Source organism: Patagioenas fasciata, chromosome 1 (genome assembly GCF_037038585.1).
Source record: "Patagioenas fasciata isolate bPatFas1 chromosome 1, bPatFas1.hap1, whole genome shotgun sequence".
Lineage (NCBI taxonomy): Eukaryota > Metazoa > Chordata > Aves > Columbiformes > Columbidae > Patagioenas > Patagioenas fasciata.
In genome coordinates, this window is record NC_092520.1 from 121,172,331 (window position 1) to 121,190,159 (window position 17,829).

The window sequence follows — 17,829 nt, forward strand, 5'->3', positions numbered from 1 at the left end:
TGAGTACTTTGTGAGCTACTATGCTGAACAGAAAAGAAATTTTACATGTACAGCTTGAAATGTGAAAGTATTTTTCCCCTCTTCTAGTGCCCCAGAAGTTTCATTCCTTTGAATACATTAAAATGGCTTCTTCACTTAGGCAAAGAATGAAATATTTTACCTTTTTCATTTCAATGTGAAAATTAGGAATGATGAAACAAAAGCCCTTCGTCTGCTAAAATTCAAGATAAAGGAGGTGAATGTCCTAGTACATTTACTGAGATAATGTCTAATTCCTAAACTTAAGTCAAATTGGATCACAGATGAAACTTTCTGTATACTTTTTTCCCCCCTCACACCTTCAGTATCTGTGTGCACACAGCCAACGCGGAAAAAGGCAGAGTGTGTTCCTTGATGCAAATTAAATCCCAGCTATGTTCTACACTGGAGTCAGAGGTTTTCTCCTCATTACTAAAGGAACTGGTAAAAGAGGTTTAGTTTTTTCTGGTATTAAAATCTGCTTTGTCACTTTGCAGATTTCCAGACATACTTGTAAAGTGCCATGTTAATTATTGTCTGAGATAATTCTGCTTTTTCTGAGGGATGAGAAGAAAACTTCATGTAAAGCTTAACCTCTTACATGTCATGGTTTAGGGATTTTTTTACTAGTAAGATGGTTGTAGCTCAACCATGGATTTTATTTTTAACACACAAAACCAAGTTTTAATTCTCTTCATGGTGGGACTTTTCCCAGAATACCACAACACTAAGCAGTGCATCAAAGAACTTTACAGCTTGGATGATTTTTTGGTGAGGCAGCAGTGCTATCAGAGGTTTGGTGGTTTGTGTTTTTTCCCTGATGATTTGGAGTACTCTGGAATTGTACAAGTACCTTGACGGTGATGAGAATTTGGCTGCAGAGATCTGTTCCTGCAGGTTACATAAAGATTTCCATGGGCCTCATGGGTCCCCTGTCCTGCTGCAATCCTGACAGAACTCTTTGGCTGTAGAATATGAGTATAATGAAGGACACCCATTTAGCACAACACTAACCACTTCCTGCTGTTTGTTTCTAGAAATGAAATACAGAGAACCGAATTTCACACTGAGAAGAACATTTAAAGTGGAAAATACAGGACAGCTGCAGATTAACGTCAAAACTATGGAAATCAGTGGCTATACGTGTGAAGGATATGGATTTAAAGTAGTTAACTGTCATGAGTTTGCACTAAGTGCCAATGCCTCTAAAGACATTGTCATATTGTAAGTGGTTTTTCTTACCTCTAAATGGAACCTTACATTAGGAATTCTGTATACCTAATTCTATTTTGAAGGAAAACTCTGTTGGTTGAACTCTGAGGATTTTACTTAAGCTTTGAGTGTTTGGGGTTTTTTTAATACAACTTAAAACATGAAATTTTTCAATTTTCTTGCAAACACTATTCGATACTTCAATAACTTCAAGTTTTCAGACTGTCTATAGTATTGCTTTCAGTACTATCCAGTAAGAATAACTTATTGAGTTGGAATATTGTTACTATATGTTTTTAAAATACATTTCCTTAATTTGAGTTGTGAATGCACATGAGATCTAGATTTGCATGTTTTTGGTGCATTGCAGTAAACAGAAAAGAGCCTTTAGAGTACGGATTATTATCATAATGCACGGCATTGGAGTCTTGAATATTTTGTCTATTGCCTAAATGATGGTTGTTTAATTCTGTCAGTTTTTATTGTCAAACATCTCTGCACCAAACCCAATCTTTTAACACTGCTTGGAAGTAAAGTTAACCATTCAGAATATGCTATGTGAAAAGTTCAGAAGATGCTGCTTTTCTGCAAAAGGACATAGAAGATATTGCAGGCAGTGAAACTTCACTGGTGTTTCTGAACAGTCATAGTTTGTGATGAGATGGAAACATAACGGTGATGTTTTAGGAAAGAGATATTGTTGTGACTTAAATGTGAAGTGTTTAAAAATTTTATAGCTCACATGATAGTTGGTTCCATTGCTTACTTACAGCTGCTGTGATTTTTATTTTACTGCATTCATAGCTTTCTTTTAACAGATTTGGTCAAAACTTAATTTCAGTTATTAGAATATATCTTTATATGATGTATCGGGGCAATCTAATTTCAGGTGTGTTAAGCATAGGTGTTTATGAACTGAGTCATAAATCGTGGGGTATTTGAAAGATACTCATAAGTATTTTTAGGCTAATTGTGTCGATGATTATTAGTCATACTACTAGGACTGTTTGTTACAAATGTTTGATTGGGATGACAGGCATAGGAGTAATTGGTGGAGGTTTTGTTGTTGTTTTGTTTGGGGTTTTTGGTTTAATTAGTTGTTTTTCTGTGGTTTTGGTGTGGGGTTTTTTTTTGCCTTTTTTTTTTTTTTAATTTATGAGTAATATAAATGACCACAAACCCTTCATGCTGTTCATATGAAAACTTCTGACATGCTTTACTTTGTTTGCAGGTTTACACCTGATTTCACTGCTTCCAGGGTCATACGTGAATTAAAATTCATCACCACAGGAGGCTCGGAATTCATATTTATCTTGAATGCATCCCTTCCGTATCACATGTTAGCAACGTGTGCAGAAGCGCTACCCAGGCCCAACTGGGAGCTGGCCCTGTACATCGTCATCTCAGGAATAATGAGGTAGCGTGTGCGCGTCTGTTCTTATCGGGGTGTGTGCACAAACTGCTACTGCTTGAATGCAGGTTACAGAGGAGCGGAGCATCTGTGTATGCAGTACATGCTGTGATGGGTTTAAAATAAAGTAAGGTGAAAAAGAACAACACATTAATAACCAGTACTGTGGATTGAGTGCAAACAGTTTAAGGCTGAGGAGTACTGGCTTGCTGTTCAACCTGCAGAAAAAATAATATACTTCTTGCCTTAGGCCTGTTTCTTTAAGTGAGATACGTACTCCTGTTGACCCTCATAATGTGTAGGTTTTTGATAAATAATCACACCAATCTTGCATCAGATTGGGTATTAAAGCATTGCTAAACCATGGATTCCCGTACAAATGTAAGCGTTATTCTGGAGTATTGTGCTTTAGACGGGCATGATGGAGTGACTGCAATGAGCTTAGCAGGTGCCTTGGATGAATTTAACTTTGCTCCCACTTGGATGTGACAGACAACTGGTGATACTAATAATGGGATTTCTGAGAAGCTAAAGGGCATTGTTGGCAACTCAGAGGTTACGTAGTAGCATATTAATGTACTTTTTTCTCAGCAAGCAGAGGTTTGTTAGCTATGACTGGCTTAAATATGGGTTGAAAATTCCACTCTGTTTTCCTAGTCTAACCTCTACCTCTCTTTATCTATTCGGAATCTGAGGTTATAAAGAATGTGTTCCTCTCACCTTTAGGATGTGAGACACTCCCTCACTTTTAATTTATCCATTAAAAATCCCAGCGTAGAAACTAATCAGCATAAGTTGTTACTTATCAGTAACAACAAAGGCTGTTTTATTTTGTCATTAGTGTTAAGCTTATATCTTCATGTGAGATGGGTTGCTGCTGTAGATGCATGTGATGAGAAAGTGGTATTTCTGTGTGCTGCAAATCCAAAGTATTATTACAGAAATGTAATATCCTGGAGCCTTTTTTGTTGTTTTCTTCATGTTAAGGTACTGGCTCTTCCATTTTCCTGCACTGTATTACACAAATGCTCCATTAGGCTGTCTTTCCTTCTAGGGATTAATAAATGAAATAGAGAAGATAAAGTTACAGCCTCCTTCATTTTCTGTTTTGACTGTTTAGCACTTTCCGAAGTAATGCAGTATTACTTAAGAAACTTTACTATCCTAGGTAATGGGAAATTTTCTGTTACTTAGGAAATTGTTTCCTGACTAACACTGCATTACTTAGGAAAGTGCTGAATAAGCACTTAAGTGGCTTTCTTCTGTATATTTGCTAGAAATTCATAAGCTTGTAGTTTCTTTTTAGTTTGTTGACAGAGTAAATAATGCTTGTCAGCTCGTAAGTGTAGTTTGCGTGGATAATTGTATAGGTACTGTATTTATTAATTAGACTTTACAACAGAATACTACGCCTTCCTCTGGCTGTGTCTTTTTCCTCCAAGTACAAAACATCCTTCTTAGCAGCAGACTAGAGAAGAGTCCTCATGTAACCATTTCATAATACTCCAAAGACTGTATGCACAGACAGGCTCCAGCTTCTAGGATGCCATCACATAGGGGTGTTACTTCCATATTGTTGCAAAGCTGTCCTTAATTACTAGGAATGAACAACTCTAGGAGTTTGTCTAGTTCATGTTTTTAGCTTGATAAGGTGGCGTTTATTGTTGCCTTCCCTAAATCTCCATTGTTTTGAGTTGTTAGCACACTTGTGGCTGTTTTGAAGTCCAGCATCATACAATGTGTACAAAAACAACAAAGGAGCCAGTCCTTTTTGTGCAGATCTTACCAACTAGGCGTGCGTGTGCTCCAGGATAAAACCGTGAGGGGAAGAGGGATGTACCGTGATCATTCTTGGGTGTCTAGACTGTGTTCCTCACATTTATTTGTTTTGTCATTTAAATGACATGAACACTCTAAGCTAGTTTTCTTTTTCTTTTTTTTAATAATAATTATTTTAAAAAGCAAAAACCAAACCACTACTATTCCCACCACCACACCAAAACCAGAACCTGCAGTTAAAAAGATGACAAAACACGGCTTGTTCTGTTTTTATTTCAAAGCTGGTATTTGTTTATCAGAGCACCAAAGTTGGCCTCTGTAAAGGGAGTAGAGTCCTTACTCAGAGAATGGTGGGAAAGGAGAAGCTCTAGAGCAGCAGCCTCCCATGTACAACCTCTGCAGAGCCCAGCGTTGATACTATACTGTGAGGGGAGCACTGTGGGGCTGAGGGGGAAGTGTCTGCCCAGCTCACCAAAACCCTGTGCATTCCATCCTGAGTTTATGTAGTTGATGGTGGTTGATGCAGACACGATGCTCTTGTTGGTATCAGGCTTGTGAATTTTCAAATAGCATCATGGATTACAATTAGCAAGTGAAAGAGATGATGCCTTATTCCTTACAGCCCAAAGTTAATTCCATTTGTGATGGCATGGCACCCAAAGCAAGCATTACTCTTTTGAGTAACAGTTTGTGTAAGCTTGACTGAAAATTTCCCCTATTGGATTTAACTTTCCTGTTGCTGGTTAACATCTTGGATGAAAACTATTTTTCCAGTCTTCTGCCACCTGGTTATGCATCTAGAATCCTTTTTAATCCCTGGGGCAGAGAAAAAGCACTGATAACCAGCTCTCAACAACTGAGTTGGTCTCCAGAGTTGCTTTTAGTTTTGGTTACAGTTAAAACTTAAGCTATCTAGACTAGATTCTTTTAGCCGAAATTAAGCAAGCGGTATCTCATCTTTTTGTGTGAATTGATGCTGGTTTTCATAGATTTGGCTTAGAAAAACTGGCAGTCAGAACAGGGGGTGGAGAACAGAAACCAAAGCTGCTAATTTAAAGGTCTTTTCTCATCAACTTTGTAGGGTAATAGGCAAGGCAAGCTTTAGCCATCGCCACTGTGTCTCCTCCCCCCAAAAGTCCCACCTGTTAGAAGATGAAATCGATAGCCCTGTGATGAAGGTCTCTGCAGTGGTTTTATTGCTTCATTCAAAAATATAGTTCACTGCAGTGCATTATGTAAGTGGACAACTTGTAAACACAGTATTGCAGCAGATGCAGTTGGTTGTAAAATTCCTTGAAATCGTGCTCTTAAATGTTACTTCTTGAGCAGCCATACAGTTCTCTACAGAGGGTCTCTGCCTTTAAAATGGAATTGCACCAACCAGCTGTGAGATCTGCTGACCAGTTGGATGCCATTTCGATATTTTAATTACACACAGAATCACAGAATGTCAGGGATTGGAAGGGACCTCAAAAGATCATCTAGTCCAATCCCCCTGCCGAAGCAGGAACACCTAGATGAGGTTACACAGGAAGGCATCCAGGCAGGTCTTGAATGCCTCCAGAGTAGGAGACTCCACAACCCCCCTGGGCAGCCTGTTCCAGTGTCTGTCACCCTCACTGAGAAGTTTCTTCTCAAATTTAAGTGGAACCTTTTGTGTTCCAGTTTGTACCCATTACCCCTTGTCCTGTCATTGGTTGTCGCCCAGAAGAGCCTGGCTCCATCCTTCTGACACTCACCCTTTAGATATCTGTAAACATTAATGAGGTCAGCCCTGAGTCTCCTCCAGGCTAAAGAGACCCAGCTCCCTCAGCCTTTCCTCATAAGGGAGATGCTCTACTCCCTTCATCATCTTTGTTGCCCAGTGCTGGACTCTCTCCAGCAGTTCCCTGTCCTTCTTGAACTGAGGGACCCAAAACTGGACACAATATTCCAGGTGTGGTCTCACCAGGACAGAGCAGAAGGGAATGAGAACCTCTCTCGACCTGCTAACCACCCCCCTTCTAATACATCCCAGGATGCCATCAGCCTTCCTGGCCACAAGGGCACAGTGCTGGCTCATGGTCATCCTGCTGTCCACCAGGACCCCCAGGTCCCTTTCCCCTACACTGCTCTCTAATAGGTCATTCCCCAACTTATACTGGAAATCATGTCTCTTATTCTTTTGGTTTAATATTGTTGACAACTGCATGTCAGACTTGCATCTAGCTTATGTTCTCAGTGTTAGTGATGTGTATATCATGCCAGACTTCAGTATTTTATATTTCTATCGGATGAAGTTGTGGTTTGGATGCAATTTTCAGCTTTTCAGTACAAGATAAAAACTTTTTGTGTTGTGATTAGATTCATTAACCTTAAAATGTTCAAAACTAAGAAATACTTAGATAACTTCTTCTCTTCTCTGCAGTGTGCTCTTTCTCTTGGTAATTGGAACAGCATATTTAGAAGCTCAAGGAATTTGGGAGCCATTTAGAAGACGCTTGTCCTTTGAGGCCTCAAACCCTCCCTTTGATATGGGAAGGCCGCTTGATCTCAGGAGAATAGTTGGAATTTCATCCGATGGAAAGTACGTCTGTTTGCATTTTCTGTGGGAAGTTTCCCCCTTTTTTTTCTTTTCTTTAGTGATAAGGCACCAGTAAGAAAATAATACTGCTTTTTAGAACAGGTGGATGAATAAAGATTCTTCCAGTTACTTATAAAAAGATGGCTTGAGTAAAAAGAACACCAAAACCAAACCCTGCCAAGTTTCCTGTTAATGTTCTTGAAAATGAAACTTACAGAGTGCAGAAAAAATGCAGGCCTGAAGTTCCTGCCTTTGGTGTCTTAAGTTTAAAAAAACAAAGAAACCTCCTTTCAGTGTTCCCTCCAACATATATATTGACTGTCATTTTACTGTGTTATTGTTCATATGTACAGCAAGCAAGAGAACAGGAAATGGTAAATGCTCCTGACTTGTTTTACAAGTTTTAGGCATTTTTGGTGGTTATATGCCAAGAACAGTGTAGTTCAAGGATTCTTTTGGACCTAGTGATTCTTTTCTTCATGTGGAGAAATGGAAAGGTTGTAGAGTATAAACACTTGTTTTTCTTCCAGCTTGAATGCACTTGGATCAGATTCTCATCACAGTTCATCCAGAGGGATCTATGGAGCAGGCGGTTCATCTTCACGATCCAGTGCTGGGAATCATAAGCAATGCAATGCAACAACACACCTTCACAGCAGTAGAAATGCACCTGATGTTGAAAACATCAAACCCAAAAGCAGCTCAAGCATACCTAATAGGACTTCAGCACAAACAGCTTCTGTGCCATCAGTGAACAGAGCTAGCTCCTTTACTTTGGATGCAGGTACCACAGCCCAGGCTCATGCTGCAGGCAAAAGGGCCAAGGGGACGAGGCAGAACCAGCAGCCAATGCAGCAGCAGCAGCCCCCAGCACTGGCAGAGCAGCCCCTCCAGCAACCCCCGGCACCCGGGCCCCAGCAGCAAGAGCAACAGACTGAAAGTGCTTTGCCACAGCTACCGCTGCTCAGCCCACCCCATGGCGAGTGCACCAGCAGCAGAAGACACAGCTCGGAGGATTCAGATCTCACTGGGCTCATAGAAACGATGGAAAAAGACTTTGACCACCCAGAATCCTCTTCCCCAGATGTGTTTACAGAGCAGCCCCCATCTCCACTAGCAAAAAACAAAGGTAATACAATTCTGCAGTTTTTAACACGATTCATTATGTAAGCCACAGAACAAGATTTAATCAGCCATAGAGGTCATGTTTTCATAGTGTGGAAAGTGGGAGCTTCTCCACTGTTCCTTACCCTGTTCTACACGCCTGTGTCCTGAAACTTCCTTTATTCATTTTGTGGCAGTGGAGTTCTCCTTGCAAAACTAGATTTTGATGGTTCCTGCAAAATTTTTGGAACATTTTGGTGAAAGCCAGGGTGGATGTTTAGACATCTGACCCTCTGAAGAAGGAGGATGCTTTTGGTTGCTACTCCTTTGCCTTTGCCCCTTCTATCCATCATTTGTGCTTGGGGCCAGGAATTGAGGAAAGGACAAGGAAGTTGTCCCAGTGTATTATGAAAACTGAGACAGGGAGAAAGGGAGGAGAGGAAAAGAGAGGTGGGTAAACCCCGGTAGTATTGTTTGGGAATGGATTTCTTCATGCCCAGACTTGCAGTTGTTGAAAAATCCTTGATGTCAAATGGTCAGCAAATTGATATATGGCACCTGCGTTTATAAGTTGCATTCGTCTTTGCACGAGGTTAGAGCAGACTTTGAATTGTTTATGCATCTTGTCAGTTGTCCAGTGCTTAAAAAATGTTTTTAATTTCTTACATTAGATACATTCAGACTTCTAAAATTTTATGTTGGTAATATTCCTTCTTATAAACATTTTGTTACAGTAGAACTTCTAACCATGCTTTTTCTATTAGCCATTTCAGTTGTGTCCCAGAGTTATGTGATTATAAATTTAATCTTAATGTGTTTCTTTCTAAATTATTTCTCACTTTTTTCTGACAGCACTATTGTACAAAAACAGTGTTGATACTGTGTTACTTATTAGAGATAGAGCTCAGAAAATGAATGGTGGGAAGACACATAAACCCTGAAGTATCTGTATGATCAGGCACCACCAAAGGGGAAAGCTTCAGTCTGTTGAGTAGTCATGAGCAGGAAGTTCTTAATTAGTTCAGTGTGGATGTGGTGATGCATCTGGATTTTTAAAGTGGAGACTCCTATTAGAAGTTTTAGGATCCTACTGTGAAATATGCTACTTTGTTTCTAAGCTGTTTCAGTTTTAATTTAGACAAGGTGATGTAGTGGGGGGAATTAATCTGAGGTAAATTATGATCAGTTTGTCAGGTCTTCATTTCATAAAGACTAAATGGTGATGCAGCAGATGATGTGACCCTGGGTAGGTTTCAAAGGCAGCATCTATATTAGCAAATAGTGTGGTACTGGAGCTTTGGAAAGCAAAATGGCTAGTAGTGAGGATGCAACATTCTCATAGAACATGTCTGAGCGAAAGAGGAAAATTTTGCGGAAGAAATTTTTTACACTGAGGGTGGTGAAACCCTGGCCCAGGTTTCCCAGAGAGGTGGTAGATGCCCCATCCCTGGAGACATTCCAGGCCAGGCTGGAAGGGGCTCTGAGCAACCTGATCTAGTTGAAGATGTCTCTGCTCAGTGCAGGGGGCTGGACTAGATGGCCTCTGAAGGTCCCCAAGCTATTTTGTGATCCAGCCAATGCACTGAATGCCTGAAAGGGCTGTGAGCGCTTCTGGGGTGCATCTGCCATGTGTAGCTCAACTTAAAGAGAAACCAGCTCTTGCACTGTAGTATTCCTGTACAATGCAGCTGCTACACAGTATGGGGGAACCATGGAGTTTGGTTTCAAAAGCATATTCCTGATCCAAATAATGTGGTGTACCTATTGCAACATTTTTGTACCTATGGCAACTTCTAGCAGTCAATGAATTTGGAGCTTGGCTTACCAAATAGCTGCTTCTAAGTGTTGATAGACCTTTGACTACATTTTTTTCAACTAGATTTAAATGGATTTTTTTGAGATGGCTGCTTGTGTGGATCTGTCTATCAATTTCAAAAGCTGTTTAAATGATGATAAAATACTTAGTTCTTAATCACTCTACATGGGTTCCATTTTTTGGCATTACTTTCCTGTTTTGTAACTTTCTCCTGATTCATTCAGATAAATTCACAGTTTTCCTTCTGTTATAGGGGTTTTGCATTATTTGTGATTTGTGGTCTACTGAATATTTAAACATATTCTGTGTTGCAAAATATATTATGAATGTTGCATTTTGCAATCCAGATAGGTTTCTTGACCTCTTCATCGTCTTAGATGAATAAATCAGATTTATGCATGTAGACTTCTTTTTGGACAAGCTTTATTAAAAAAAAAAAAAAAACAAAAACAAAACAAAACCAAAAACAAACAAAACCACAAAACAACAAAACCACAACCTGTAAACTGTAACTTGACTCACAGAAGCGCAGTGCACCAAATAAAACTTACTCATTTCCATTTGCCCTCTTTAAAATTGTAAAACCAGAGGGGAAGCTCCATTATCTATCTGGATCTACATACAGACACTGATATTTGTCTTTAGATAAATTGCTAGAGCTGGTCACAAATATTTGCAGAAGCAGCAGCCTCTGGACTAAAACTGGCTGGCATCACATCCTATGCAGGATTCTCCTCTTTATTTACCTGTTTCAGGTTCCTAATACTGCAGTCCCAGCAGGCTGATGCAGAGGCTACATCAGATTTTGTTGAACAGGTGCTTGACATTACATTTTTATGTCATAACATTTTAAATAGATTTTCTAATGATGAACATTACACTGTTTAGCAATCCTGAATGCAGACTAAATGTGAAGTAAATCTTAGAATTAGGATGCCTCTTGAGGCAAAACCAGAACCCCCAATAAGCTTGAAGCTGACCTTTAGAAAATTTCCGTACAAGGATCTCCTTTATTTACACTTCCATTTGCATTCACAATAAAAAGAATGTTTTCTTTCCAATATTTTGTTGTTCTTGGCACTGAAAACATTAAGTCTGAAAAAAAAAAAACAAAACCAAAACACACACAACGAAGTTTGAAGGCACTGCCCTTTGATATGTATCTGGTATTTGGCAAAATACTGAAGGCAAATTTATGTTTTGGTACAAACTTTCCCTGAGGGACATTTTGCCAAATGAAATATGACAGCTGTCATTGTGCTTCCAGATTCAATTCCAACTTGAGCTGGTACAAATCCCAGAAGAGGCTGAATCCACTTACTTAGCACAGGTTAATTGAGTCTTCAGTTGAGTGAACTGTTAAGTCCATCCTGGAAGCTGTAGGCAGGCACTGCATGGCTTATAGATGAGAATTTTAGGCTGAAGGGCAGTATCTAAGAAAGATCTTGCTGATAAAGGCATAGCTTACATCTAATGAAAGATATAAAAACATTGTGCATGTTCTTATTGTGTTAGAGAATAACAAGAGGTGATGGTAAGATGATGATGACTCCACACGCACAGTTGCTCTGTATTGATGCTTTTTTTGATAACTTTTTAACTCCCCAGGAGCCTAATCCTACCTATTTTCAAGCCATGACCTTTGGCTTGATTTTGAAGGTTCTTAAACCTCTACAGTTTGAACTTACACTAGGCTACATTTCAGTTAGCCTGTACAAATTGCAGAAAAAACAATCAGTTCTTCAAGTAATAATTCAAGTAATAATTTCTGTTCTGCATTTGTTCAGATGATAAAGCTCGTGCCAATTTCTGCAGTTCATGTTTAAATCTAGTCTTACGTGGTTAAACCGTGAAATTGAATTCTAAGGTGTTTAAAAGGTCCACCAGGAACAGAGAATTATAGGTAACCAGGTGCCCACTGTCTACAAAGAGGCGATGGAGGTAGAGCTCAGGAGCATAAATGTGACAATGGAGTTCAGGGTTCTTCAGGTTTGATGCTGTTGCTCACATTTGGTGTGAAGTGGCTGTGAATGGTTGGTGGATCATAATAGATGACAAACTTGGGAGGCTTAATCATGTGGGTTAGCCTCCAAAATGAACTAGCTCATCTCCAAATACTGCTGCTGAGAACTTGAAGCATCCTTGTCTCCCTAGGGAAAGGGAAAACGCTTCAGCGCAAGGCTAAGCCACAGAAGAAGCGGGAAGAAAAGGACAGAAGAGGGAAAGGAAAGCAACAGGAAGATGAACTGAAAGATTCCTTGGCAGATGATGACAGTTCTTCAACCACAACTGAAACCTCCAACCCAGATACAGAACCACTTCTCAAAGAGGTACAGCAACTGCTCCTAAAAGGAGGCTCTTGTTTAGGTAGTGGAATATGGTCTCGTCCCTCTACCCCACCCCCAACCTTCATAAACTATAATATGTATCAGAGGAAGAATGTTAATTAAAAAACATCTTTCCCTATAAAATTTGCTCCTCTGAGTGTGAAGGTGCTTGAATCGTGTAGTCTCAGGACAAAGTACCCGAGTGACTGTGGCTTGAAAGAAGACACCAGCTGTCAGCAGCACAGTGGTAATTGTCTCTCTGCAGGCTCCTAGCCTGTTCTGTTTGCAGAGTAAAACACCAAAGTATTGACACAAATGTTACTCAATGATTAATGTCTATGCTAAAACCAGGCATTTTGTTTTTACAAAGGGTCAGTTCAGTGGTGGTAACTTGTCAGCAGGTAGTTAACTTCATTACCATTGTCATTACCCCTTCTAGTCATTTGGCTTACACCCTTCTAGGTAATAAACTAAAGCTCAGTAATTTGTTTAGTGGTCAGGTTGTCTTACATTTTTTGTCCTAAACTATATGCTAGGGAAGCAAACAAAGCCAAGGTAATCACAAAGTGAGGAACACCAAGCCTAAATTTTGACGTCTTAGATTTGAACTTTGGAAAAGATAGAGATTCTAACAGGGGGAAAGAAATAAAAGAAGTCCGTGTAATATATTTGAAAAGTTATGGTTTAGTAAGTTTTCATTTGAAAATCACCTTTGATTTTTCAGGATGGCTATTTGATGGTATACTTGTATTCAGGAAGTGTTAAAGCATGGTTAAAAAATAAGTTCAACATTCAAGTTGCTAATACACTTTGCTCTGTTGAATGTTCTGTTTTAGAAGGCCTGGACTGTGTACAATGGATGTGGTACAGGTCTCAGGGACAGAGCTACCACCTTTTTAAGTAGGCTTGGAGGTGTTGAAGCACATTAATTTGCTAGATATTTCAATTTCTACTTCTCCAAATAGGAAAAAATAGGTAATACATTTTATAGGTATACTCAGTAAGTAGCAAAAAGATACCTTCTAGCTGCAAAAATGCACGTGTTTTCAAATACCTTTCTTTCCTCAGCCCTATTTATACTATGTATGTTGTGATGCGAGAGGGACTTTACTTTTCATGAATATTGACATGCTATTATAATGTCTTTTATAGGAACCTGAAAAACAAAAGGGAAAGGTCACACCAGAAAAACCTGACAATGAAATAGTCCAAGTAAAACAGAAAACTAAAAAACTGCTAACAAGTATCAAGAAAGAAATCCCTGTCGATGTGAAAACCAGGTAAGCACAACAAAGGCTTTTTGGTAGAGAGGATATTTGCTGTTGTGGCTGCCGGTCTGCCTAATGCCAACAGTAGATAACTTCAAGCAGCTTCCTCTTCCTTCCTGATATCAGGGAAGCTTGTAAATAATAAATTATTTAATGGGAATATAGTGTGTAAATAAAAGGAGAACTAAATCCAGAGAAGAAAATCAGGTTAAGCAATGTTAAGCATACACAAAATAGGGTTAATGTTTCTACAGGAGCTTCTAGTGGTAGCCCAGTAAGCCAGCATTAACATGCGGGCCTCTAGTTGCCCTTGGTGAAAGCACAGCCATGCAATTTCCTTTTTCGTATCATAGAGTAAGATCAGAATCTTGGGTGTATTATTAAAAGAGGCTGCTGCTGCCAGTCCCTTTCCCTTACTGGCAGGCATTTGACTGCAGATTATAGAAAGGGAAAAAATGAAGAACCTTAGTCTTATTATATGTAGTTCATTCTGAAATCAGACTGGTATCCAAGTGCCACAGAAGTAAATTTTACCAAACTGAGGCATGTTACATTGGCTGTTTTCCCTGTTGCTGTAATTAATGCTATGTTAGCTGAGATTAGTAGCTAGTATAAATTAATTTTCTCCAAAATATTTCTGAAAACATTGCCTGGCAAAGCTTCCTCCATATCGTATTTATTCTTGCCATTATCTCCTTTCCGTTATCATCAAAATCACAAGTTCATTACATGTGACAGTATTGAAAGGCCACAGTATGAGAGCTGGTTTGGAATTCTTCTGCAAGAAATGGGTAAAATAGTTCCTCCCTAGAAAGACTGAGAGGAAAAAAAGCAGGAGAAAAAAGAACAATATATAGCCAAGTAAATTTGGTGGTAAGTTTAAGTAGTTTTATGTCATTGATTAAAAGATGATCATATCCATTCAGGGCAATAGCATATTGAAAGGATGTGCTCTAACAAGAGCGTGTGGGGGCAGAGTAGAAAAACAGCTGTTGCCATCTCTTCTTTGCCTCTGTATAATCAACAGATTTATAATCCTGGAGCTCCAGGATGAAAGCTACTCCTGGAAGGTGAGTGAGCCCTAATATATGTGTGGAGCGGTGTGGATAGAAAATGAGCCAGGGCTGGGAAGGGTGGAGTTTTGCCTATAGGATAAATACAAAACTCCGTTTATTAATAGCTTCAAAGATGAGCATAAGTTTCACATAAGAAAGCCACAGAAGAGTCTTTTGTTAGACCATATTGCACATATTGCGTATATATATCTATATATTTGTGTATACATATGGTCCTTTACAGCATTTCAGAGAGCTTAAAAATAAATGGATCTCTGTTTTCGTTTAGTTCCTTGGAATTGTCTTATACCCCCCCACTGGAAAACAAACAGCGCAAAACCTTCCCATCCAAGATATCTACACAGCACCTTTTGACGAATGGGGCTAAATCAAGAAACCTCCCCAAAACAAGAGGTAGAGTGAGGCTAATTTTTATAAATACCTCTGGACTTTTATTCAGTTGGCTGTAACACTTCTTGAGTGCTTAATTCTAAGTCTGGTGTGCGAAGAAACCTGTTTAGTTTACTATCCATGGACTTGCTTTTCTTCTTTTGTGATAGGTCCAAGCAGTAAGTTAATGGAGAGCAGACCATCAGTATTAGCAAAATTTCTCCCCAGTGGTTCTGGACAGGAGCTAGGAAACACCAGCAGCTCGGAAGGGGAAAAGGATTCTCCGCCACCCGAGTGGGACTCTGTGCCTCTCCACAAAGCTGGCAGCTGTAAGTAATGGCTAGAGGATGCAGAATTGGTCTTCTGCAATCAATATCCATAGGTAGGTGTGGTCTGTGTATAGATCTTTCTGTCTTTTTTCCCCTCTGTAGCTGTGCTCCTGTTTTCTGCTGTAGACCTCGTTGATGGCATCTGGTACTATTGGGTTTGAAAATCACATGGGCAGAATGTGGGCCATTCTGCAGTTCTTTGGTATGCAACAGGACTTAGAAGCTCCTGGGGAACTTGAGGAAATGAGAATTGTCTCTTGAAAACAACATGTATTTTCTAGAGCAGATGGGGTTTTCCTTGGTCAAGTCTGCTGTAGCCAGAGTTGAAACTAATTATATGATTTGTCCTTGAGAGGAAACACTGAAAACACCTTAATGCAGTGGTTAGCGTGGTACTCTATTAAAAGCTTTTTGGTGGTGTTTTAAGTCGCTTGTGTGGGAATTAAATCACCGTCCTCTTGGTTGCATGCAAGCATAAAGTCATCTCTCTTCACAGCGCTCACCTAGAAAGCTGCTTTCTTCTGTACAAATCAGTTTAGCTTCATGCTTTTATTGCACTACAGTCTCTCTGAAAATAGGTAGAAAACCTGAATGATAATAGATGAACATAGGGCAGGAGCTACTTCTTCAATCACTGGGAACAGCCTTTGTCATAATTCCTCAGTTTGAACAGAAAGCATAGCAAAGGTTAGAGAAGCCTTTGGTTTAAAGTAAATACTACAGGAAGGTGTTTTGTTTTCTCTTTATAGCTACAGACAACCTTTATAAACTCTCCCTGCAAACCCTGAATGCAGATGCTTTCCTGAAACAGCGACAGCCCTCGCCGACACCTGCCTCTCCATCTCCTCCTCCTCCTGCATCTCTGGTTTTTGGGCCACGAGGAGGCACTTACAGCAGCATAGTGAACAGCAGCTGCAGCAAGTGAGTCCAGATCTGCACCTCTGGCTGATTTCCCAAGCACAGAACACCTGGGGAACCCACGTGCTTTATGTGGTGCAGCTCCCGTTTCTCACACCCATTTCCTCTTCCCATGGAAACTGCTGCTTTGCAGATATTACTGCGCATATCTTATCGTGCTATTTATATTTTTCCGGGGTTTCTTATGCCTTGGTAGATTGGAAAAATGTGCAATTACATGAGCTGTTGTTAACATTTTCATGAATGCTAGCTTAATTTGCTGCTTTTTTTATCAAGCTGCTCAAGTCCAAAACCTTACTCTTTTTTTTTTTTTTTTTTTTTCCTCCTCCTTTAAGTGAAACGAAAAGCAAGCAGCCAAATGGAACCAAACACAAGCTGGCAAAGGCAGCTTCTCTTCCAGGCAGGAATGGTAACCCCACTTTTGCTGCTGTAGCTGCAGGTTATGACAAGAGCCCAGGTACTAAAACCAGTTTGGAGTTCTGAGTATTTCCTAAATATTCTGTTATTGTTTTTACTCATATCTGCTATATTCTTGCAGGTGGCAGTAGTTTACCAAAGGTTTCTTCAAGCAAGACGGATGTTTCCAGCAATATCAACATTTCCCACACAGTTGTTGACAGCGATGGCTCTGACAGGTAATTTTTATCTTTTCTAAGCAAATACCTAGGCTCCTAGAAAGGAACATTGCAAACTCTTAATGGCATTTTGAAGGTAGTGACAGAATTCATTCTGGTTCCTTTTTAAACTGTTTGTTAAAGTCTGGGCACACTATCTTTCACCTTGCAAAAAAATTTAGAACTTAGGAGTGACTCAAGGATGAGAGTGTTCTAGATGTGATGGGAACTTCACCCATCTTATGTTCCCCAGGCATCCAAGCAAAGAGAAATCAGTCTGGCTCTTTCAATATTGAGGAGTGTAAACCAAGGTCACTTGAAATAGTTCACAGAGAGAATCATCTTGCTGTACAGCAATATCTGTCACTCCCAGTGTTAATACCAAGACCAGAACTGTTGCTGGGCTTTGCATTATGAGTAGGAGCACAACAGATCTGCACTGAGTCACGTTCCCCAAGGCACGCTGGCTTTTCTGACATGTTTTGGCAGTGCACGTCTATCTTGATTGTAAAAAGCAGTGAGAGTCTGGTAACCTTTCTGGAACAGGAAAGATACTTAACTTCAAGTTTCGATACGCAAAGGAATTGAGTTTGGGGGGTGGGTTTTGGTTTGTTTTTGTCAATGTTTATCACTGGTTCCAGGTAGCTCATCTGCAATTTCAAGAAGCTTGCCCATAAGCTTGAGTGGGAGAATTGCTATCCCTCCTGAGCTGTTCTAAATCTTATATTTTTGTCAAAAAAATGCACTATGGCTTAGACCCTGTAAGTTTTCTGAAAAACTGATCAAAGGAGCTACTCTCAGGTTTGTGGTGGAGCTCAGACTAGGGATTAAAGACCATTATGTCCATAGCAGTGTGTTGCTCCAAGGTAGGTGTATACACAGGAAAACGGTATTTCACTGAAGTATTTTGTTTAAACAAAAATAAGCTGATATCCTAAATCTTGGTCACCATTAAGTATATATATACACGTATATATAGTTAAATGCATACCAACCCACATCCATTTGTACACGTACATTTGTAT

General features: G+C 39.7%; 1 protein-coding gene across 1 annotated transcript in view; it reads left to right on the forward strand.

Moving 5' to 3' along the window:
* The window catches only part of TMEM131 (transmembrane protein 131), a 102,304-nt gene that overhangs the window by 78,354 nt on the left and 6,121 nt on the right, over positions 1–17,829 (forward strand). The window contains exons 29-39 of the mRNA XM_065854149.2: positions 1,056–1,242; positions 2,462–2,647; positions 6,828–6,986; positions 7,514–8,112; positions 12,058–12,233; positions 13,383–13,510; positions 14,843–14,967; positions 15,114–15,272; positions 16,022–16,193; positions 16,526–16,647; positions 16,729–16,825. Of these exons, the coding sequence (XP_065710221.2) occupies positions 1,056–1,242; positions 2,462–2,647; positions 6,828–6,986; positions 7,514–8,112; positions 12,058–12,233; positions 13,383–13,510; positions 14,843–14,967; positions 15,114–15,272; positions 16,022–16,193; positions 16,526–16,647; positions 16,729–16,825 (2,110 nt within the window). The remainder of the gene's footprint in view (positions 1–1,055; positions 1,243–2,461; positions 2,648–6,827; positions 6,987–7,513; positions 8,113–12,057; positions 12,234–13,382; positions 13,511–14,842; positions 14,968–15,113; positions 15,273–16,021; positions 16,194–16,525; positions 16,648–16,728; positions 16,826–17,829) is intronic.